Here is a 24,388-nt window from a genome sequence, read left to right on the forward strand (position 1 = left end):
AAAGGAGGAATAAAGTAACTTAAAATTTTCATTAATGTTAATGTTATTTTTTTTCCCTCTAAACCAATATTAAAGTTTTGTATTTTAAAAAGTTTTGATACAATTTATGGTGCGTTTGGTTTGCGTTTTCTATTTTTTGTTTTAAATTCATTTTTAAATTTCTATTTTGAGGGACTATTTTTGAATTACAGAATATATGTGTAGTTTGTCATTTTAAAAAACGGTTTCTCAAAACAGAAAACTAGAAAGTGTGTTTGGTTTAAAATTCTTAGGAATTATTTTATGACATTTATCAAATTAATTTGATTATTTAGTAAAACATAATAATTTTATGCTAATATATTACCAGATAATATATATTTTAAATTTGGTGAATTTACTATTTTTTCTTGCTACAAAAATAGAATAGTAAATAATAAATTATTAGAAATTGTTTTACAACATTTATTCAATTAATTTGATTATTTAGTAAAACATAATACTTTAATGCTAATATATTACCAGATAATATATATTTTAAACTCGATGAATTTACTATTTTTTCTTGCTACAAAAATAAAATAATAAATTACTAGAATTTTTTTATGACATTTATTCAATTAATTTGATTATTTAGTAAAACATAATATATATTTTAAACTTGGAGAATTTACTATATTTCTTGCTACAAAAATAAAATAAAAAATGAAAACTTTATTGACCAAAAATAAGAATCATCAAAAAGAAAATAACTAGTATGTCCTTCATCCTTCTGGATGCATTTTACTGTCACTTGGATAGGAAAAAAGGAAATAATAGTTCTTCCAAATTTTGGTCAGGGAAAAAAAAGCAATAATGGGAATTGAAAAATGTTATGAGTTTTAAAATTATTATGCTTCTTTAAATTGTATCATATTACAACATTTTATTTTAAAATACTGTTGAGCAGTCCCTGGGTTCCAAAAAAACACGAAAAACGGTGTGTTTTGAGCATTTTACACGTTTTGAGTTTTTTTAACTAAGAACACTCAAAACAGAAACAAATCGTTTTGAGTTTTCAATTATAAATTTCTCATTGTTTTCGAAAATACATTTTCGAAAATAACAGACTAAACATGTTTTGTGCATTTTCGAAAACTTAAAACAGAAAACGGCAAACCAAACGCACTTTTAATGACTCCAACGCGAAGTTTTGGGTCATTACATATGTGGTCTAACCATGTCTTCTCATGCAAAGCTAACTACCTCTTGGAGGCAATGGTCGGTATTTCTTGAGCTCTTGGGGTCAACATCGTTGCTCAAGATTTGCTAAGAGACATGTAGACACAGACTTGGGAGTTCATGGACAAGGCTACCTCAATTTAGAAGCTAGAGGATGAGCTAGAGCATAAGACTGCTAAAGAGGTAATAGAGATGGATAGGGTAGAAGCCTTTATCAAAGTTGCGAGGTGGAAATAAATAGGTTGAATTGTGATGTCTTCGAGAGCAACACTGAGATGGCCTAAGATAGCACCAATGAATGGCTACACAGGCCCTAGAAGTGACCAACAAAGAAAAGGCAGACTTTAGGGCTAGGGTCAAGACCTTGTAGAGCAAGTTAAAGTCATCAGACAAGAAGGTGCGAGTGATCACATAAAGAACTTCGACAAAATCGATAACTATGATAATTTTTCTAATTATTTCTCAATTTGGACCACTAGCTAGATGATGGATAAATTCTTACTCATCATCTAGAGTGGGACATCAATTTTTTAGAAAAAGAGTTTGGCGCTCCAGAAGATGTGGAGACCCCAATTATGAAAGTCAGCAATGCAGTGAAGGCCCTACAAATGAAGTGGAAGATGCTACCTCTTTGGCTTTTGTTCTTCGTTTTTTGTTAAACTTTTTGGATTTAGTCGCTTGTAATCTTTCAATTATATTACTAATCAAATACTTTAACTCAGAGTAACTAATCAACTTAGGAATTCAAGTACTTTGCTTTAAACAAATTAAGGAGCAACTTCATAATACAAATAATTTACTTTGGACTAATAAGAGATTACTTAGTAATCCATGTGATACGCTGGGATTAAAAAGGAGCAACTCAACTTAATAAACCTAGCACCTTAGTAGTTTTTTTGCAAAACATGGAAGTATACATGATCATTGACAAGTAATAGACGTGATGAGAAGAATTATCGTCTCATTATAAAAAATTTCAATCTAAGAAATATGAAAAAGTGTTGTTTTTGTATCAATTTATGGATGATTGCATGGGATTTAGAATCCGTCTATTGCTATCTATTTTCAATTCTCGATTTTGTAATTTAGTTCAATTCATGCGTTCTTTGTAAACCAAAGGTATATAGATTTCTTTTTCAAGATAAATTAATTCTATACTAACCAAGACTCGAATCTATTCTTAGTATAAATTCGAATGATTAGAACACATTAAATTTTAGATTATCTGTATGATTATACACGCAAGATTGTTATTCCTAACATCTATTGCCCGTGTGTTAATCATGCCGCATTCTAAACTTATTGTAAATTTTTCAACACTATAACAAACAATTAATTATCTAATTGATGATCAGACAATTAAATAATGTAATGAAAAATGCAAAAATTAATCAAGAAAATAATAATTACTAAACTACTAGTGTTGAATTAAAAAAAAAATAAGTAATAGGGTCTTCACTCAATACAAAAAATCTAGTTTAACATGTTTGTAAAGATACAATAACAAGAATAATGAAAAAAATCACCCGAAATTTATAAATACAAGAAAGAGATGTCATGGTCTAATTCTTGTTCTCGATCTTAAATTTCAAGTGTCGATTCTTTACCTTTTTTATGTATCTTGATTCGATCCACTTACTAGATTTGTTCTTCTCTCCAACTTATGATGAATTTACTTTTCGTTAATGAATGATTATATGATATATTAATTTGAAATGTGAGAGAATTCCTTCAATTATTGCCCATGTCTTATATTATATAAGGTGAAATTACGTCAAAAATACATCCAAGTTGTGTTTCAAAAGAATTACAACCAAATAATGAAAGTTGTCTTCGTACATGCATGGTTATGTCTCTGCATAGTCATCAATATTTTAATCATATCTTCCTCTTCAGATATCCGATTGAGGCAATTCAAAGTGCATAAAAATCGAACTTAAATGGATATATTATTAAAGAAATAGATTTTTTTTTTCAATTTGAACATTTACTAATCCAAAAATGAGTCTTAACCTCCGACTAAAAATATGGAATGTGTCTATGCCGTTGGAAATTGATTTGTGAAAATCCTTTGATTGTATTTTACTCATTGGTTAGAAGTTGAGCGTTTCTTCTGGATGGCTGACATGTGTTATTTCCTTGGCCGTTGGATGGTTATGGATCTAGAAAGATCCTTGGCTCTCTGTGATGATTCATTTTGGGAATCGGACTCTTGGATTCATCAATTTTTTGACTCATTTATTCACTGGCTCTAGGGCTTGAGAGAAGAAGTTAGAGAAAAAAAAAGAGAAAAGAGATGATTTTACCTTTTTATTTTTCTTCTTAAAATTTCTAATTTTAAGTTAGGAGTGATATGATAATCCTTTGCTTGTGTAACGTTCTGTGTGAATATTTGGAAATCTGTGTGATTCTGGTTATTATTGGTTCTTGGCTCTGATCAAAGGGTTTTGGTAGATTTCTTGTGGATCTTAACAGTCATCTCTGTAATTTTGAGAGATAAGTTCTTATTCTTCATCTTCTAAACTTTTGTAATCTTTGTTGCCATTTTAGGTTGTCCTTATTGCAACCAAGCATAATCCCTTTATTGGATGCTCAACGGGGGGATGTAGGTGTTAAAAATGTAGTTCACTGAAACTCCGGGTCTACGGTCGAAATAATTCCTTGTGTTCAACTTTAATTTTCTGTAGTTTAATTTTTGTTTGTCGTGTGATCCTGGCTTTTTAGTGGTATCAGAGTACTGGATTGAGGAACAAGATACCCTGATATTTGTGGAAAGAGGCAGATCTTGAGTTTGTTGGGGTCTGCTTTTGAGCAAAATTACAAAGTACGAGTTTATGTAAACTCGCTTGGTGAGATCTTTAACTTTTGAGAAACTTAGTGTTTAAAATTAGAGTGTCTTGACTTTTTCGTTGATTTATCATACATCTTTAAAACCCCCTTGAGACTAGTCTTTATCCAGTAGCTCCTGCGAGGCTGTTGGAATCTGAGATAAGTCTTGCTGGAGAAATCATTGAAACTTTGTTAATTGATCTTTGTGTTATTTATTTTTTTTTTTGAAAAGTAATTTTGCCAGTACACTTGATAAACTGCTTGAGCTAATTGAATCTTGTATTACTGTGATTCTCTTTTAAGTGACACCAATTTGAGTACTTATTTTTGTCCCTATACTTTGTTGGTATTTGTGTATCATTTGCTTGCTAATATGGCTACTACTAAATTTGAAGTGAGTCAATTTGATGATAAAATTGATTTTAATATGTGGAGCCAAAAAATGAAAGCCATTTTTAATGCAAATGAGATGTGTGAAAGCTTTTGATGATACTTGGCCTGCTTGCAGATATACAGATATGGAAGAAGAGCTCTACCTAGCGGGGTTGGCGTTCATCCCATAGTTGGAGTGGATCGATCACCTTTGAGTGGCTCCATTTTCTTTTAAAAATACAAATCCTTCTTGCAGATCAATTCAACTGGTGCCCAGAAAATAGAAAGTAGCTAACGCCCATGCCTACCCCATGGAGAAAGCTCACCTAGAAGATAGTTACATAGATCAGAGAATTTCTCCAATGCTAAGAGAGCTCTTGAAGAAGTTACCTGTAGTACCATATTTTTATACTTAACTGAAAATGTGATTAGAGAAATTGGAGAAACTAAAATTGCTGCTGATCTTTGGGTGAAATGTCAAGCCAAATATGTGACTAAGACTACTCCAAATAAGTGTTTTCTTTTGAAACAATTATTTTCTTTTAAAATGGACCCCTCTGTTGACTTGGATGAAAATTTGAACAGAGTTATTAAACTTACCCAAGACTTAGCCAACTATGATGAAAAACTTTCAAAAGATCAGTTGGCTATAGTTTTGTTAAACTCCATAAGTGATAGATATAAATACATTAGAGTTGCCCTAGAATATGGGAGAAATGACCTGACCACTGACATTATAATAAATGCCTTGATAAATAAGGCACAAGAGATTAAGGCTGAGTTAATTAATAGTCACATTGGATATTTATCACAAGAGATTAAGGCTGAGTTAATTAATAGTCACATTGGAGTAAACTTTCTGTCTAAGGGCAAAACTCATAGTAGGTCTAAACATTACTCTATGTTTTCTAAAGAAAATAAGAAATGGACAAAAGCAATAAAACCAAAAATAATGCAAAAGGCAAGAAGTGTTATTATTGTGGTAAAATTGGTCATTTTGCTAAAAATTATTTCAAAAAGAAAAATGATGCAAAAGGAAAAGGTCTTGAAAATGGCAATAATGCTTTGGTCCATGATAAAACCAAAATTGAAAATGGTCTAGTTTTAGTAAGTGTTGAAAAAAAGTTAAGTGATGAGTGGACACTTGGCTCATGCTGTTCTTTTCATGTATGTCCAAATAAATACTGTTTTATTGATTTTGAAAAAAACTAAAGGGGGGCAGGTTATAATGGGTAATAACTTTGCCTACAAATTCAGTGGAATAAGAACTGTTAAATTACTATTGGAGAATGGAAATGTTTTGGTTTTAAATGAAACTAGATATGTCCCAAATTTGACAAGGAACTTAGTATCCTTAGGCATGTTAGATGATATGGAGTTTAACATAAATCTGAGAAGGATTATTCTTTTTGTACATTGGGGTGCCATAAGGGTGTCCATAATGGACACACGGCACCCCACTATTGGAGGGGCGTCAGTGGGGCTCGGGTGCTTCTCCAATAGAAGGTGCTGGGTGTCCATTATGGACACCTTTATGACACCCTCAATGTACCTAGAGCACAACCCACTTGGGAAAAAGGACATATTAAAATTGGGTAATTAGCATAAAATGTCTTTACCTTCTAGTGTCATTGTGTAAAATGTTCATAGCTTTCATTTTTTGGTAATTTTTTCCCTTATTTCAACATTTCATTGCAGAAAACGTCATTTTCACGATTTTTAATGTAAAATGACCAAAAAACCATCCCATTTATATAAAAAAAATAATAAAGAATAAATTACAATCTTACTCCTAAATATTTTTAAAAGTGCAAGTAAGTCCAAATAATTATTAAAAAGCCTAATAGCACAAAACGTCCCTATGTTTGGCCTATAGTGTGCAAAACATCCCTATTCTCAAATTGATGAAAATGACATTTTCCACAATGAAACTTAAAAATAGGGATGAAAATGCAAAAAATAAAAAATAAAAAAAATTGAAACCTAAGGACGTTTTTCGCAAGAAGTGTCAAATATAGGAATGTTTTGTGCTACTAGGCCTTATTAAAATATTAAAATAAAAAAACTCTTTACGTTTGAATTTTTTTGCATTTTTCTCCATATTTCCACGTCTTTTTTGATCATTTTGAAACATATGGACGTTTTGCACACTATAGGCCAAACGTAAGGACGTTTTGTGCTATTAGGCCTTTTAATAATTATTTAGACTGACTTGCACTTTTTAAAACATTTAGGAGTAATATTGTAATTTATTCTTTGTTTTTCTTTTCTCTTTTTTTTTTGGTTTTATTTAAATATGAAGGTATTTTGATCATTTTACATTAAAAAGTGAAAAGGTCCTTTTTGCAATGAAACACAAAAATAAGGCCGAAAATGTCAAAAAATTAAAGTTAACATTTTGTGCTAATTACCGTTTAAAATTCTTAGGGAGATAAAGTGATCATCTTTGCCCCTAAAAGACATGGTTTGTATTGCTTAAATGCTTAACCTTTGTTGGGTCTAACTGCTTCTACCATATCTGAAAATTTTACTTTTGCAGAATTATGACATGAAAGACTTGGTCACTTGGTAAAAAGAGTTTAAATTCCTTGCAATCTAGAGGAGTGTTTGGGAAAATAAATTTTGGTGATTTTTGTTCTTGTGAACAATGTATTATAGGAAAACAAGTTAAACTTTCTTTTCCAACTGGAATCCATAAATCCAAACAAAAACTTGAATATTTCCATACTGATTTGTGGGGCCCTGCTACTCTGTCTACCCTATTTGATTTTAGATACTTTCTGTTGATAATTGATGACTTTTCAAGAAAAATTTGGGTGTTTGTGCTGAAGTCTAAAGATGAGACATTCTTTGTTTTCAAGGATTGGAAAACTCAGGTTGAAAATGAAACTGATATTAAAAAAAAAAGTGCTAAGAACTGATAATGCTTGGAATTTTGGAATCAAGAATTTAATAATTTCTTTAAAGAGCATGGCATTCTGAGGTATACAACTGTCACACACACACACCACAACAGAATTGAATAGCTAAAAGAATGAATAGGACCTTATTAAATAAAGTAAAATGTATGTTATTGAGTTTTGGTTTACCTAAAATGTTCTGTCATGAGGCAGTTAAGACCGTAGCCTATTTGATTAATAGAAGTCCTAATAGTGCTTTGAATTTTGCTATTCCAGAAGTTGTGTGGTCAAATAATCCTGTGAATTACTCTTATTTGAAAGTCTTTGGCTATGAAGCTTATGCTTATCAAAATATTGGAAAGTTAGAACCCATATCGTGTTTTCTTAGGGTGTGATGAATATTTTAATGGGTACAGACTATGGGTTAAGTTTGAAAAGGGTACAGGGTAATAATTAGAAAAGATGTAATTTTTAATTAATCCTTAATACCCTACCTTGAAGGAAAAGGGAATGCTTTAATTGAAAAGGATGTTCAAATTAAGGTGGAGGCCCCTAGTAATAACCAGGATAGTTCAACATGAAGAAAATATTATTTTGAATGAAACAAAAACTGAGCAAGAATTTGATCCTGCAACTCTTCTCCATGATGAGTATCAACTCATAAGAGATAGGGAAAGAAGGCAGATCAGACCATCCACCAGATTTGATAGTGATAACTTTGTTTCCTTATTCACTTATCAAGAACTTTCTGAAAATGAACCTAACTCTTTTGATGATGCCATAAATTGTAAAGATAGTGAAAAATTGGAAAGTTTCTATGCAAGAAGAAATGGCCTCACTTCTTAAAAACAAAACTTGGGAACTTGTAGAAAGGCCTAAAGAGTAGAAATTTATAGATTGTAAGTAGATCTATAAAATAAAATAGGGAGAATGTGGCAGCAATAATATAAGATACAAGGTTAGGCTTGTAGTAAAAGGCTTCACTTAGAAAGAAGGGATTGATTATAATGAACTCCCTCCCCCCCACCCCTCCGGTTGTGAAATATACAACCATTAGATATTTACTAGCCCTTGTTGCTCAATTTAAATGGGAGTTTGATCAGTTAGGTGTTCAAACTACCTTTTTGTATGGTGAACTTGATGAAGTTATTTACATGAAACAACATGTTGGCTTTGAAAAGGGTAATCCCGAAAAAACTTTGTGTTTATTAAAGAAATCTTTGTATGGGTTGAAACAAGTCTCTAGACAATGGTACAAAAGATTTGATGCTTTTATTTTGAAATTGGGCTTCAAAAGAAGTCAATATATTGCCTGTCTATATTGTAAAGGTAATGGGGGTAAAAATGCTTTATATTTGGTGCTATATGTGGATGATATGTTGTTGCTAGTTCAAATAAAATTGAAATTGATAATATCAAGCAAAAGTTGAAATCTAAGTTTGATATGAAAGATTTAGGGCCTGTTAAAAAGATTTTAGGCATACAAATTGTTAGAGATAAAGAAAAGAACCTGCTGTTTTTGAATCAACATGATTATGTTACTAAAATTTTGAAAAAATTCAATATGTATGACTGCAAATCTGTATTTTTACCCCTAGCAAATCATTTCAAGTTATCTTCTGAAAGTTGTCCTAAAATTGAATGCTATAGGCTCTATGATGTATTTAATGATTTGTACTAGACCTGACCTTGCATATGGTATCATTACTTTAAGTAGATTTATGAGTAATCCTGGAGAAGATCATTGGAATTCCTCAAAATGGTTGCTAAAATACTTAAAAGGAACTGCACATTTAGGTTTTAGTGTTTAAATCTAATAAAAAGGGTGTGAACTTAAGGGGATACACATATTCTGATTTTGTTAGTGATATAAATAATAGAAGATCTACCTCATCCTATTTTTACACCTTATGTGGCACTGGAAATCTCAATTACAGAAGATAGTTGCTATATCTTCAACCGAAGCTGAATACATTTCTGCTACTGATACTATGAAAAAAGGAATGTGGTTAAGTGGTTTGTTGTCTGGACTTGGTTTTGTTGATACTCAAATTGTTATGTTTTCAGATAATCAAAGTGTCATTCATCTTTCCAAAAATCCTATGTTTCATGATAGAACAAAACATATTAATGTTAAATATCATATTATTAGAGATTTAACTTCTAAGGGAATAATAAAAATTGGAAAGATTAATCCATTAGATATGGGCACAAAGGTTGATTCCTTTAATTAAATCCTAAGCTGCCTTAAATTCCAGTCTATCGATTTTTTGTGACTCTTATATAGGTACTTGGAGCAAATGAAAATGAAATGTGTGATTGCTCCTGGCTGTAGTAACGGTTCAAATTTTGGCAGCAAGGTGGAGAATGTTGGGATCGAACCTTGGTTCTCTCATTAGCTATCGGAATTTGCCTTTTCTGGAAAATCATGCTTAAATGTAAACAAGCTGCTATAAGTTGAGCGTTTCTTCTGGATGGCTGACATGTGTTATTTCCTTGGCCGTTGGGTGGTTATGGATCTAGAAGGATATTTGGCTCTTTGGGGATGATTCATTTTGGGGCTTGGACTCTTGGATTCATTCATTTTCGATTCATTCATTCACTGGCTCTAGGGTTTGAGAGAAAATGTTACAACCCAAATTTTTCTAGTCAAAATTCAAATGTTTACTACTCAAGGTCAAAGTCAATTAAGGACTAAGATGAAATTAAATATTTTATTGGGGTTTATTTTGTAATTGGCCATATATGAAGGTTAAATTGATTACAATTTAAAGTTGGGAATTTACTTATATATACTTTTTGGAAGTTTAGGATTTAAATGTTATATTCTATTAAAGAAGAGGGACCTTCCTTTACAATTTTGAACAAGTGGGCCTTTATATTCAACCTTTGACCATATTTTTTCTCTAAAATCACACACAAACACACACTAGAATTTGTTGAGCGAGAGAGAACGCAGAGAAGAGGGAAAAACCAACGAAAAAGGAAGAAAAGAAAAAGAAAGGAAGGAAAAAGAGAAAGAAAGGGAAGAAGAAAGAAGAAGTCTTGTGCCAACTACTTCAATCTTGTTTATTTAATTCTTAAAGAAGTAAGGTTAAGAATTTATGGTTTAGTTTTCTAAATTTTTGTTTAGGGTTTTAAATTTATAGCTTATACTTGAAAAATATGATAAGGAAGCTAACTATTTGAGTATTTTGAGCTAGTTATTCTAGTGGATTGAAAGAAATGAAATTTAGATATTAGGGTTTTGCTATATGTGGGTTAATCCGAAAATTTGGGGAAAACTTAGCATTCTTGTTATTTTTCCTTGTGATTGTTGTATGGTATTAAGTTAGATTGGTTGAAAATAACTTATCTCGTGGTTGAGCTCTCACTTAGGATAAATATGGAGAATATAAGAAAGGAGCTTTTGATAAGATTTATGTATTTAGTTAAAAGAGAATTTAAATAGTGAATGTGGATGATTATTATCATGAAAAGCTTGTTGAATCTTGACGAGGCAGCCGAGAAAGGTTAGTATTAACGAGTTAGGAATGTAGAGTGATTTGAAATTAAGTGAACGTATGTTTAAGTAACCAAATGAAATATAAATATTAAGTCTCAGCTTATTGCTTAGTGAAGGATATATATTTTATTTTGATGATAAGAAGGGGTTATTATTGAGAAATCCATTGTAAGTGTATATGGATGGAATTAAAGCGGCTTATATTTATAATTGTTTCAGGAGAGGATTTGGACGTGGGAATAGCAAACCAGCCCCGTTAGTCCAGCCTAAATTTGTGAGTGAAGAATCTATGTTTTCAAAAAGAAAATTTTCTTTTATTTTATAGAAGCATGTTAATTACATGAAATGCTTTATTTTCTAGAATTAGTAAATGATCATAATTGTTTTGAAATTATCATAAAATAAGTGATGTAATTATCTTACTCTAGTGTACTAAGGGGCTACGGCCGTGTACTAGAGTCATGTATTTAACTCTTTTTCACTGAAGGGCTATGGCCATGGGTAAAGATATCCAATATACATTGAGGTGCTATAGCCATATGTAAGGGTAACTCTTATCCACTAAGGGGCTACGGCCATGGGTAAAGGTATCCATTATAAACTGAAGGGCTACAACCGTGTATAAGGATGATTATGTTATTTCTATCTTGTACATTGAGGGACTACGGCCATGTACAGAGTATTGATCAGACGGGCTATACACATATGATTTATAGCTTTCAAATCATTAGTAGATGTTTACATGGGATATATTTTGATGTGAATTTTAATTATATAGTGGATTATTAGTCTTCAACTCACATTTCCCCATTTACAGTTCAGCTTATGGATTTCAGATTATGGTTTTAGATTATTGAATTGTCTAATATACTTATTTATCTTGTTGTATATAATTATACATATATACATAAAGGACAGTACAACCATCTTTTAAGCACTCCATTCACTGGGATTATTATCTCATATTTTTCTTAACTTTTCCTTATAGAAGGCTGTTGATTGAGCTGTGGTGGAGATTATTTTGATAGTTTTGCAGCTACTACTACCACAAATTGTAAGTTCTTATATTTGAAATTGTGTAATCATCAAGTGAAACATTTGCATCATATTGGAGGAATTTTTTTGGTATTTATATGTACCAATGAGCATGATGGAATATTGTAATCTAATATGCCTTCTATTATCCTTTTGAGAGGCAGTTATGATGATAACCTTTCGTTTGTGTAATATTCCGTGTGAATAGTTGGGAATTTGTGTGATCTGGTTATTGTTGGTTGTTGGCTCTGATCAAAGGGTTTTGGTAGATTTCTTGGTGAATCTTGAGAGTCATCTTTATAATTTTGAGAGATAAGTTCTTATTCTTCATCTCTCTAAACTATTGTAATCTTTGTTTCCAATCTTTTTATTGAATGCTCAACGGGGATGTAGGTGTTAGAAGTGGTCACCGAACCTTCGGGGTTATGGTCGAAATAATTCTTTGGTGTTCAACTTTAATTTTATGCAGTTTACTTTCTGTTTGATCGAGTTATTTTTGTTCCTTGATACTTATATCGCGTGATCTTGGCTTTTCAGTGTGTGTGTGTGTGTGTATATATATATATATATATATATATAGGTGAAAATTACATGACTTTAAATGATAGATTCATTTAAATGTAAAGTCACGTAACTTATTTAATGGAACTAAAGTGTAGTGACCTACACTAAACTCTAGCACCAATGGTGCAATATAGCATTATTCAAAGTCTAACGCCTCTTTTACGTATTTCTAGTTTTTACATTTAATACATGCTCTCTCTCCAAGATTTCTGACTTGCTATTGAAGGGGCAATGGGAAGATAATGTCTCTACTTTTGGCTTTTGAAAGTGTTGGAGCTGTCTACCACTGCCATTAGTTGACGGAAAACGAGACTGATATCTAGGCAGAACTCTAATTATCTCTCATCCTATATCACTAGTAGGTTACGATTCTTTATATTTTGCAGTAAAACTATAGAGAAAATGAGAAAAAAAAATGCTGAATTATATCCCTACAACGTAGGAAATAATTTTAATGATGTCTTTAAAATGTAAATCCTTATTTATGGAAGTTTAAAGCATTTGTCCAATTTCCCAAATTGGGTAATATACTAAAATAATAAAGCCCGCCTTCAATGCCAATTAATTTGGAACACCTACAGCTAATCTGGCTCTCAAGTCCTTTCTTAATATTTTGCCTGATGGAGACTTGGGAATGGCATCAATGAAGAATACCCTATTTATTCTCTTGTAGAAAATCACCTGTAAACCATAACTACGTGTTAAGATATATAGAAAATTTTAATATTGGAGATTAATACTTATTATTTTAGGTTGGTTATATTCTGGGAGGACCAAAAGAAATTACTTAGTTCAATGGTAAACTGAGAGTTGTCTTGATACAAAACTAAAATTTTTTACTTATTTTCAATTAGAAAATCAGTGACCTGTTTGGAGATAAATTGCTTGATTTCATCCTCAGTGATGCTGGAACCATTTGATATCACTACAAAAGCAATTGGAACTTCTCCTGCTTGTTCATCTTCCATTCTGAAATAGTCGAATAGAAAGAGATATAAAACTGAATAATGTGAATCCAAACAAGGAAGAAATTTTGTATAGTAAATTAAGCTAAGAAAAGTAGCTGGTGTTTTTTATGGATTAAACGCATAGTCACGCATTACTATGTGAAGAATAATATAACATGAAACAGAAACTAAAAGCAAGAGTGCAAGCCTGCAATACATGATTTATATGTGTCCACTTGCTGCTGTAGGGTTACACTAACAAAGAAGAAGATTGCATCGGATTTGGAACTCATGTCTCATTTTCTGTGTTTTTGGTAAACAGTCGCCCGAGCCTAATCATTGCGACCCCCTTCGAGAGGAGGCACCCCTTCTCCCCATTCCCTCCTTTGAGAAGAGTCTCTCCCTAGGGAGGAAATACCAGATTTGACATATTAAGTATGTGAACTACCCAATATTCTCCATGGTCGAAGGAACTAATAAATAGTTTAATTAGGTTCTGACAATGTCTGTTCAAAAAGCAAGTTCGTATTTGAGTCTCATTCTCTAAAAACTCATTTTCAATCATACATTTTTTCAATAAAATAATTCTACAAGTAAGTCCAAAACTTTTTATTACTTTTAACCAAACATTATTAGAAAATTATTATTACAAAATCTATTTTTCCAACAGACCGAGCTAGGGGAACATAATAGTTAACATAGGGGATGACCGAATACACATACCTCGAGGGTCGGGCATTATTTAATTCATGTGAGACCCGCACACTTTGTGAGGGACAATCACCCAGATGTCAAAACATTTTCCGGAAAAGACGCATTTTCCTTTTCCAGCCAAAGGCTCAAACAGAGCCTAATTATAGTCTTATTCTTTAAGAACGCGTATTATATAGAGTAATGAACACGAACATATTGTTATGAGATGGCAATGTTTTAATTTCTTTATGTCATAAAGTTTTATCAAACAAATTATAATATGTGTGGACTTACGGGACGACAGCAGCATCAGAGATATTGGGGTGGTTGTGGAGAAGGGCTTCAATTTCAGCAGGTGCCACTTGAAATCCTTTGTATTTTATTATCTCTTTCAACCTGTCAACTATGAAAAGCTCATCATCTGCATCAATGAAGCCTATATCACCTGTGTGTAACCAGCCTTCTTTGTCTATTGTTCTTTCTGAGGCCTCAGGATCATTCAGATAACCTGAAAAAAGTGAGCTCAAAGGAATTATAAGTTCATCAGTTTTCTCACATTTTTTGGTCGTGAATTCTATCTGACCCTTCTTCAGTACAACAATAAGTGACGTGCTCTTGGACCTTTGTCTTCATTATAAATAGATACGCCCGTAGTCAAGTTCAAGATTTACAAATATAGTTCAGACCAAAATCGTCATGTTGTAGTAAGTTGTCATCAATCTTATTCCCAACAACTCAATGCTTTTCGAATGATGCTACAACGACAGGCTTAATGACTGATTCAAAAACGTGGAGACACGCATCGACGCATGATTAGACAGTTTGGAAAAAAAAAAAAAACTCAATCAAGTACTATCACCCACCCTATCATCCCATTCATGTCAAACCCTGCTCAAGTAGCATTGTTCATGCTTTTGGTGGGTTGATTTCCTTTTCGGTAATTGGGTCACCCAACTTAATCTTGTCACAATCAAATCATTGAATTTCAATATATACTTTCAGTATTAGCCACTACATTAGTCACTAAACTTAACTTTGCAATACTCCATTAGTCCACTTTTCTGGGTAAGTATGCTATCAAATCATGTCTTAGCTAGTAATTTTGAAATCGAGACGAATGTTCTTAGTAAGCTCTATCAAATTAATTATAGTTTTCAAACACGATTAATTTCAAATTTTATAGCCACTGGATGATAAGGTGGCATATTGTGAAGATACGTTAGGCAGTGTCATTTTTTAACGTTCATATAGGATAGTGAGGTTAAGTTCAGAGCAAGGGCTAATGGAGTGACAAATATAGAAAATAAATTGATGTTCAAATACTTGATTCAAACAAATTAAAGTTGGTTGTGTTAAGGGAAACATTTCAATTGGTTATGTACTGGAATATAGACTAAAATATACGGGTTTGACTATTACACTTAACAAAATTGACGGTTTAAAATAGAACCTCAAATCATAATATCAAGGCTCGTTAAATTTAGACGAGCAATTCAATCTGTTTAAAACTCAAATGAATACATGAATTTCATGATTGGTGTTCTCAAATGAATTATCCTTCTATGGGACGTGTTAAGTGATAAATCACATTATTAGATATCGTAATATAAATTAATATATAAGGGTTAGAACCTAAAGAGTAGAAAAAAAAATATATGTTCAATAGTTACTACCTAGAAAGGTGACCTGTTTAATCCTTGTCTTTTCTTCTACACAGCCAAGCTCGTGTATGTGTGTGTGTTTACCAGCACTTTGTGCGTATAATGGTGCACTTTCTAAATTTGTTTTTGGATCATTCTTGCTTATATTTACTCTACACTTAGTAGGCTACCTAATTTGTAGTTAGGATTAAGTGACATTTTTTAACTTACAAGGTAAACATGCACCCATGTGTTTGTTAATGTTTGTTTACAAACAGACGTGGTTATAAGTTGGTGTAAATGTGTAACTAAATAGTAGGCAATACTTGTGAATTTTAGAAAATGTACGAATAAGAAATGATTTTATTGAAAGTGTTTTTTGACCAAAGTGTTCATAAAAATATGTTTGGCCCCCTATTTTTTCAAAATCTCATTTTTAACTGCTCATTCTCCAATAAAATAATTTGATATGTAAACTGAAAAATTTTCCTCATTTTCTAATCAGATATTCTCCAAGAATATTCCAAAACATATTTTCTTATAAAAATGAGGCTCAAACAAGGGCTAAATCTCTAGAAACAAATTTTAACCATAGGCTAAATATTTTGTGCGTTCTTATACAAGACAAAAGAAGAAATATATATCAATAGATTCCTCTAGTTCGTATATAGTCGTTTTCTGTTTCTACATCTCTTTTTTTATAAAGCAAATCATCGCACTTAAGTGCAACTAATTGAGAAAACAATCATGCTACATATACTTACTTTTTACATTGTACCACGTGGCAACACGTTATTGGATAGTTTAATTAATTTATTATTATTATTTTTTCCCAATCAAATCATGTCAATTTGAATTATTTCAAAAGTGATGTACACTTTTGATGTATAAATGGCTTTAACTCTTGAGAAAAATTCTATCAATGACATTTCAAGACGAAAAATATAGTCTTGATCAAGGTCAATGCATTGAATTAGGCTTTTATTACAACATGCTAGGGATGTAAATTCGGCTCGCCGCCTGTGGCTCGGCCCGAAAAAGTCTGAGCAGGCCCGTGTGGCTCACCGGTTCACGGGCCTTTAAAATTAAAAAAGGAAAGGCCCCACTGAGGCAGCACAATGCTACCTTAAACAACTGCTTGCAATGCTGCCTTTAGAGCAACCACAGCTGCCATCAGTTTACTTATTAAATAATAATAATAATAATAATAATAATAAGAAGGAAAAAAAAGGAAAAAAACAAGCCTGCTTGATTTGGCTCGAAAAGGCCTGAGCTGAAAGCTTGGATTGAGCCTAAATTTTTAGACGAGCAAAAGTTCTGCTTGGGTTGGGCTCGGAAAAAAGCTCATATTTTACTCGAGTCGAGCCTGTGCCTCGAGTTTTAGCTTGCGAGCCGGCTCGACTCGACACTTTGACGTCCCTACAACGTGCTATGTTTTCTCTTGGGTTATATAGTTGATAGAAATTACAATAAACTCTCTAATCTATAATTTTGTGGGGTTTTATGCGTTTATGCTAGATATGGCAAAGTGGTGGGTTTGGGGTGGGGAGTGAGTTCCGTCCATCGGGCATTTTCCCATACCGTTACCCATTTAAGGCGGGTCGAGGGCCGGGCCGGGCCTAGCCTTTACCCTTTTTTACAATTTATTATTAATATTATTATTATTATAGTTTTTGATAATTCTTTTTATTGTTTCCATTCATTATAGTGACACAATAATGTAGTTATTAAATTTTTAATTAATTATTTTATTTTTAAAAGTTAAATTCTTTGAATATATTTGGTAAACTAAGGTTTTTATTATTTATCATATTCATTATATAATCTTAGTTGCCATCTTCTATTAGAATTATTGAAATTTTGTGGAGTTTTCCATTAAAAGTATTAAATTCTTATATAAAAAAATGAATAAAAATTAATGGAACACCCGTACCCGCTCCTAATACCCGATTAAGTGGGTGAACCCGCCCCATTCGGGACAGGACCGAGGATATCGGGTTTGACGGGTTTTTTTTTGTTATCCTTAGTTTACAAATTTATTCTATTCTATTCTATTCATATTAGATTATTCGAGTTTTATTTTTCCAATACAACTTATAATAAATGAAGTAACATACCTTTCATGATTTGATCTCCTCTTATACAAATTTCTCCAGTTTGGTTTCTCCCTAGAGATGCACCAGTTTCTGTATCAACAATTTTCATTTTAGCATTTCTAACCACAGTGCCACATGCTCCCGACTTGATCACAAATGGTTCTTTAGCAAATGCCAAGCACATGGCAAGCACTGGTCCAGCTTCTGTCATCCCATAACCCTACATTACATTGCCAAATCCCGGTAAAACGATTTTTTGACTAGGTCAAGAGTCTATTTATTTATCACAATAAGGGTGCGTTTGATTGTTAATATTTTCTATTAAAAAAATGTGTTTTTTCATCCAAATTCTTACTTTTGTGCTATTTGATTGCTATTTTTTCCATGGAAAACATTTTCCTATTTTTGGTCACGTGACCATATTTTCCAATAAATTAAGAAAAATAATTTTCTTAGGAGAAGCAAGATTTTATTTTTTCAGGGAATTCACTCTCTCTCATCTATCTACTTTCTACATATAATCCGCCCACTAATAAAAAACGAACAAGTATAATATTTTTAAGATTGAAAATTAAGCAAATAAAACACATTTAATTGATAATTTCCATTCAAATAAGTTCTAGGCAATTGAATTATCTAGAATTTATTTTCTTTCCTTACAAATTTCATACTTACAATCAAACGCAATTTAAGTTTTATTTAATATTTAATTGGATTTGCATTTGACTTTTGGATATACTTCATTAAATGAGTTCAAGATATCATGAATTGGATAGAGTTCAAATGTTTGATACAATTAATTAAGGAAAAGAAGAATGTCAAATACTCTATATAATTATGTTGTCCTTAACTTTATCATATATGTCATTAACTTGTGCCAACATTATATTTTCTATACTTTTCAAATTAAAATTACAAATTCGAATCCTACAATTCATTATATGTAGTTGCGTGTCATGTGCAAGTATATCATATCTAATATACCAAACATTTCATCGATGTATAGGTATCAAAAGTTAGGTTCAACGCAGAAAAAAGCCTTTATCTACCCATCTTGGATTGAATTTTTGGGTTTCCTTGACATACTCGAATGAATACAGGATAGCTAAGAATCCTAACATTTATTTCATTAATTAGAATTTAATCATCTGCTTATCAATTAACTAACATTCACATTTCAATGTCAATAAATATACTTTACAAACGAGTAAGTTTGTTCAACACCCTTATCTACATTGTAACGCATTGACATTAAATGATATGTCAAATTAAATATGTCTCACATCCCTATATTTATTTGGACATCTGTCATTTAGTGTCACTGTAATGTCATATAGACTTTGTTGAACACCAATGGTATTACTTAATGTAAAGAGTAGTAAAATATTAGAATGTATATTATGGGGTACAATGTTTTAGAATAAATTGATAAGTTAAAATTGTTCGACTAATTTACATACATGTTTATATATATCATTCTAAGAAATTAAAAAATTAAGCTAAAGATCTGTTTAGGCACTGAACTTATAAGGATGCTATATTTCTGTCACCAAACTCAACACTGTGTTTAAAAACTAATGGAACTTTCACGTGATGGATTCTATGTAAAATAATTGCAGATGTTAACTTGGAAACAAGTTTGCAGTTAATGAATGAAACTTGGGTTTTGAGGTTTTTATTCTCTGAAATCGGATTATATATATATTTGGCCTTCATTTTTTAAAACTATTTTTTTTCCATATTAATGTATTAAAAAAAAACGAAAAGAAAAAAAACCCTAATTTAGTGCATGTTTGGTTATAATTTTTCACGTCTAAAAAATTAATTCTTTGACCGTTACTTCCCTAAATTAGCCGTTATTCTTGACTTTTTATCTCATAGTTGGGACCCACTTTTCTCTTTAACTTTCAAAAAATCAATTCTAATAATCAAAATCAAACAATCCCTTAGTTTAAGAAAGCAAACTTATTTGTGTAATGTTAGTTGAATTCACACCTGACCAAGTTTGGCATTTGGAAATTTCATTCTGACGGCATCTTCAAGCTCCTTCCCTAGCGGCGCCGCCCCTGACATCACTGTCCGTACAGAAGAAAGGTCATATTTACCCACCGCCGGACTTTTAGCAATGGCTAAAATAATCGGCGGCACAAAGGGACCAATCGTCACTTTATATTTCTGTATCAGCTCTAAAAATGGCAGAATTTCAAATTTCTGCATAATCAGAATTGCTGCACCAGCTCTTAATCCACAGAGCAGAACTGAATTGAGTGAATAAATGTGAAACAATGGAAGAACACACAGAATGACATCATCACTGTGTATATATAGATTTGGATTCTCTCCATCGACTTGTTGGGCTACACTTGTGACCAATCCTTTGTGTGTAAGCATCACACCTTTTGGCAACCCTGTCGTCCCGGAGGAGTACGGCAGCGCCACCACATCGTCCGGGTTAATTTTCACCGCCAGCATATCCTATACAAATCAATCTCACACATCTTAACACTAATTTAGGTGAACACACTTCATATGTTCAATTATAACATTATATTTAAATAAATATATTATTTAGTTATCGTGGAGACTAATACGACACAAATAGTGCTAAATACCACTACGAAAAAAAATAAATAAATAAAAAATAAATTAAGAACAACAAAGGCTGTATAGCAAGAATCACAACCCCCTCACATGAGGTCCCCCAAAGGAGGCTGTAATTGTACAATCCTACATGGAGTGTACAATCAGTTCAACCCAAAACTTAATGCTACACAACAGTAATTGGAAATATTATTTTATACAAAATGCTTTGGAATGTTACATTAAAAGAATATATATATATATATATATATATATATATATAGCCCCCGTTTATTTCTCATTCTTTCCACGTTAAAATGAAAAATATAACTGTTATCCATCATATCAAGTCACCAAATTTGAATTTCTATCTCTAATGTGGGACTCATAACGTCTACATTTTTCATTCTCATTCTTACAAAAATGAGAAACAAACGCCCCTTAATTTTTGTTGGTACCCAAATTCGATCAATTTTTCTACAATGATAGGCTCAATGACAGGTTTAGTAACAGAGAAGACATTTGTCAATACCTCATAGGACAATTTAAAAAAAAAAAAAAAAACACCCAATCACTGTTTGCTGCACCACCTTATCAACATCCATCATTGTCATCGAACCTGGCCAAGTATCATTATTCAAATTCGATTTTGGTCATAATAAAACATAGTAGCATTATTAGAAACACTTTCTCACTTTTTTGACAGTATCAAAGGCAAGCAGTGTCTCATATTTCAAAAATATAACTAACTTTTCATATGTCTAAGTTTGAGTATCGCATATATCTCGAGATAACTTTTTGAGCTATATATAGATAAAAAATAATTATATTTAGATAAAAATTATATTTTTAGTAAATTTTAATTAAAATTAACGAAATATATGGTGAAAATTTCATTAAATGTTTGGTTAAATTAAATATTAACTTTGATTTAAATTTTAATTTACATTTAAATATTAAAAAGAAAAAATACTAGTGTCCGAAAATTTCCACGTCACTTAAATATAAAATAATTTTGCTTTGTGTAAATCTAGGTGTCAACTCCGACAAACAGCAAAGCCTAATAAAAAAACAAGTTAAAGAAGAAACTGCTCAATCAATACCTTCTCATCAGCTTTAGTTAACTCCGAGAACAGCAAACAACCTTCCGGCGCCGGCGTGTCAATGCACATCACCTTGACCGCATTTTCCTCTGCATAATTCCTAACTTTATCCAAATAACATGCCTGCGTAATAATAAGTTTAGCTTTCGACGCCTTGGCTTGTTTCACCACCTCTGCCGCAGTGAAAAAAGGATTCGCCATTGTTGACACGGCGCCAGAAAACGACGAGCCGATGAACGCGAACACAAATTCAGGTGAATTGGGAAGTAAGAGCATGATCGTGTCGCCTTGTCGGATGCCAAGATTGTTGAGTCCCGACGCGACTTTGCGAGCGGTGAGTTCGACTTCTTCATAGGTGTAGACTTCGCCGGAGGTGCCATTGATGAGGCAGGGTTTGGTGCTATATTTAGAAATATTTTCGAAACAATAGGAGTGTAAAGGGAGATGTTTTGGAATGTATATATCGGGAAGTTTTGATCGAAACCTTATATCTTCCTGCTTTGTTTTAGTGTCCATTGGTATTGAGTTTTGAAAGAAATTTGTAGAGAGAGAGAGAGATGGATTATCAACTTTTTGGGATTTCTTAGACAAGAAAGTGAGTCATCAAATGGGGTATAAATAGGCAACCTTGAGGGTAGGGGTTGGTGAAGATAGGAGTTGATCGGGATTTTGGGTTGTTCAAGTGTTAAATTCGTAAATGGAATTTTTAAACACGTTTGCTATATTTAGAAAAGAATTTCTCCCTCAAATTGTTGGAGGTACATTGTCGAGACGTAATTACTTCCTGAAAAAGATCCCTCTCTAAACTGAGTGACGAGAATCATTCTTTTCAAGAAGAAATTCACACTCACGTTCCGTAAGAACTTCAATAAGATCAACTTTTGAGAGGATAAGGATGGTGAGGGAGTTTGGGGAAGAGGGTTGATAGTGATTTTGGGTTGCTCAAGACTAAATTCGTAACTTGAACTTGCATTCTGTTGATGCTTAGTACTAATTTAATTGTCCATTAAATGTCCTTAAATGATTGAATATCTTAAAGGAGGAGATATAAATCATATTCTCTCTGTTTAGTCCCCCATTTTTTGGAGATGAAAATGGGTGGAATAATGGTTTTTTTTTTTTTTTTTTTTGAAAATTAGTAGTTCAAAGAGAAGGAAATATTTTTCGATTTACGTGTAATATTATTTTATGAAAGATTGTGTGAGTAAAAATAGAAGAGAGAAAATAGAATGTAATTTAATGGGACCAATGTTCAATCAATTAATTGACATGGTAGCATTACTTCTTAAGATAAGAATCTTTCTAATTATGTATTGACGGTACAAAGTTTGGCCACATGTATTACTTCTCAAAAAAGTTCTCTGAATTGAGTTAGGATGGCAAAAGTTTTTGGCCCCACCCCTACGTATCTTATCTTAATTCATTTTTATAATTTTAAAAATAGAAATAATATTCCAAAAGAAAGTAAATAATTAAATGGGATGATAAACAAGAATTTTCGAATAACATTCATGCTTCCCACGAATCTCAATAAAGGCAAAAATGGTAATGACTAGTCCAACTCACTTTGCTGTAACATCAGTGATATCAAATAACATTATTTAAAACGAAGTGATAGGTGTAAACTTTTCCACATCGAGAATCAGATTCTTACATGTCTACTTTTACTAATAAATTTTTTATTACTATGTAAGATGATTCATCTTGGTTAAATTTTTTTTTTTTTTTTTTTTTTTTTTTTTTTTTTTTTTTTTTTTTTTTTTTTTTTTTTTTTTTTTTTTTTTTTTTTTTTTTTTTTTTTTTTTTTTTTTTTTAAGTTTTGGATATACACGGCATGAGAATATGAGATAGAGTTGGTGTGCAAGAGTGGGGTCCTTCCTGGGTTTGGTAATCATATGAAGATATATGTAAGAGCCACTGCATGTTGATTTAGCCAATTTGAAGTGTTTTTCAATTAGACTTCACCTACCAAGAAACCTACCAAAAGGGGCTGTTCATGACCAAAAAACGGTGACGTTTTCACCTACTACAGAGTCTGGACATCCTTGTACTTCATGAGAACATGCATGCAAGAAGTAGAGCTATGTAAAATTTGATGTAGTGTCCATTAAGTCCACCAAGATATACCGTTTGGATTAACTTTGGATAAATATGCACAAGATTCATATCAAAAGGTTGAACCTTAACTAACTGAAACCATTAAAGAAACACCCAATAATTTATTGGGCACTGTACGAAGTATTTGATATACAAGAAAGAAATACCATTTAGGAGCGGGATGCTATATTTCCAAAATTGAATTTCATAGTCGAATAAACCTCGTAATCGTAAGAAAGTGGGTTTTTTAGTTATGGGCCTAGCAAAAGAAAAATTGGGACGATCATATTTGGTCAAATACCTAGCGACAAACTCCTATGTTCCTTTCATTATGATATTTCTGAACAAGTTCCCACCTTTAGAAGAATAAATTCCTTCTATCGTTAGAATTTTCTGAAAGGTAACTATCTCGGAATTTAATATAAGTCCAAGACACATAAGGGCTCTAACCATATTTTGACTTGTGATCCATTTGGATTTTATTCTTCACGTCCAGGATTACAAGATTCATTTCAAAAGGTTGGATCTTAACTAGCTCGTAGCTTTTACCGTGGATATGGTTAGGTTAAGTGAGAGAGAGATTTAGGAATTTTACTCAATAACTAGGATAGTAAATTCTAACGCCTAGGAAAATTAAAAATTCACTTTCAATTCTTCAATTTAAGTAGCAGATAGCAAACCGTCAAAATATCCTATGACCAGATTAAGCAGTTTTGACTACAACCTGCGGTTTGAATCGATATTCTAATGGTTTTAATTAACACCAGATGAGCATGGTCATCAACAGCCCCCATGTTACGGGTCAAACAATCCACTACATCAAAGGA

The 24,388-nt window shown here is 32.0% G+C and overlaps 1 protein-coding gene across 3 annotated transcripts; it reads right to left on the minus strand.

The window, feature by feature from the left end:
* Positions 1 to 12,808: 12,808 nt before the first annotated feature.
* On the minus strand, positions 12,809 to 22,016 carry LOC111385307 (4-coumarate--CoA ligase 1-like). 3 transcript variants are annotated; one of them, XM_023009687.1, is made up of 6 exons: positions 21,465 to 22,016; positions 19,777 to 20,256; positions 17,803 to 18,001; positions 14,340 to 14,553; positions 13,272 to 13,374; positions 12,809 to 13,086 (listed from the first exon to the last, which is right to left on the minus strand). In XM_023009687.1, exons 1-6 carry the CDS (start codon positions 21,978 to 21,980, stop codon positions 12,967 to 12,969), a joined length of 1,632 nt encoding a protein of 543 aa, XP_022865455.1. In that variant the 5' UTR covers positions 21,981 to 22,016; the 3' UTR covers positions 12,809 to 12,966. The 3 variants fall into 3 exon arrangements, 1 of the variants encoding a protein (XP_022865455.1); XR_002701045.1 differs by having other exon boundaries at positions 12,996 to 13,086; positions 14,491 to 14,553; XR_002701046.1 differs by lacking the exon at positions 14,340 to 14,553 and having other exon boundaries at positions 12,996 to 13,086.
* Between the last annotated feature and the right edge of the window lie 2,372 nt (positions 22,017 to 24,388).

The sequence above is a fragment of the Olea europaea genome, unplaced genomic scaffold (assembly GCF_002742605.1).
Source record: "Olea europaea var. sylvestris unplaced genomic scaffold, O_europaea_v1 scaffold312, whole genome shotgun sequence".
NCBI classification, from domain to species: Eukaryota; Viridiplantae; Streptophyta; class Magnoliopsida; order Lamiales; family Oleaceae; genus Olea; species Olea europaea.

Bases quoted from the DNA above. Each gene is read 5' to 3' on its own strand.
- LOC111385307 (XM_023009687.1), bottom strand. From the start codon at position 21,980: ATGGACACTAAAACAAAGCAGGAAGATATAAGGTTTCGATCAAAACTT. The intron at 18,002-19,776 runs GTGTGAATTCAA...AATGTAATGTAG, and splicing joins CAAATGCCAAACTTGGTCAG to GGTTATGGGATGACAGAAGC. The intron at 13,375-14,339 runs GTAAGTCCACAC...CGACTATTTCAG, and splicing joins TCTGATGCTGCTGTCGTCCC to AATGGAAGATGAACAAGCAG.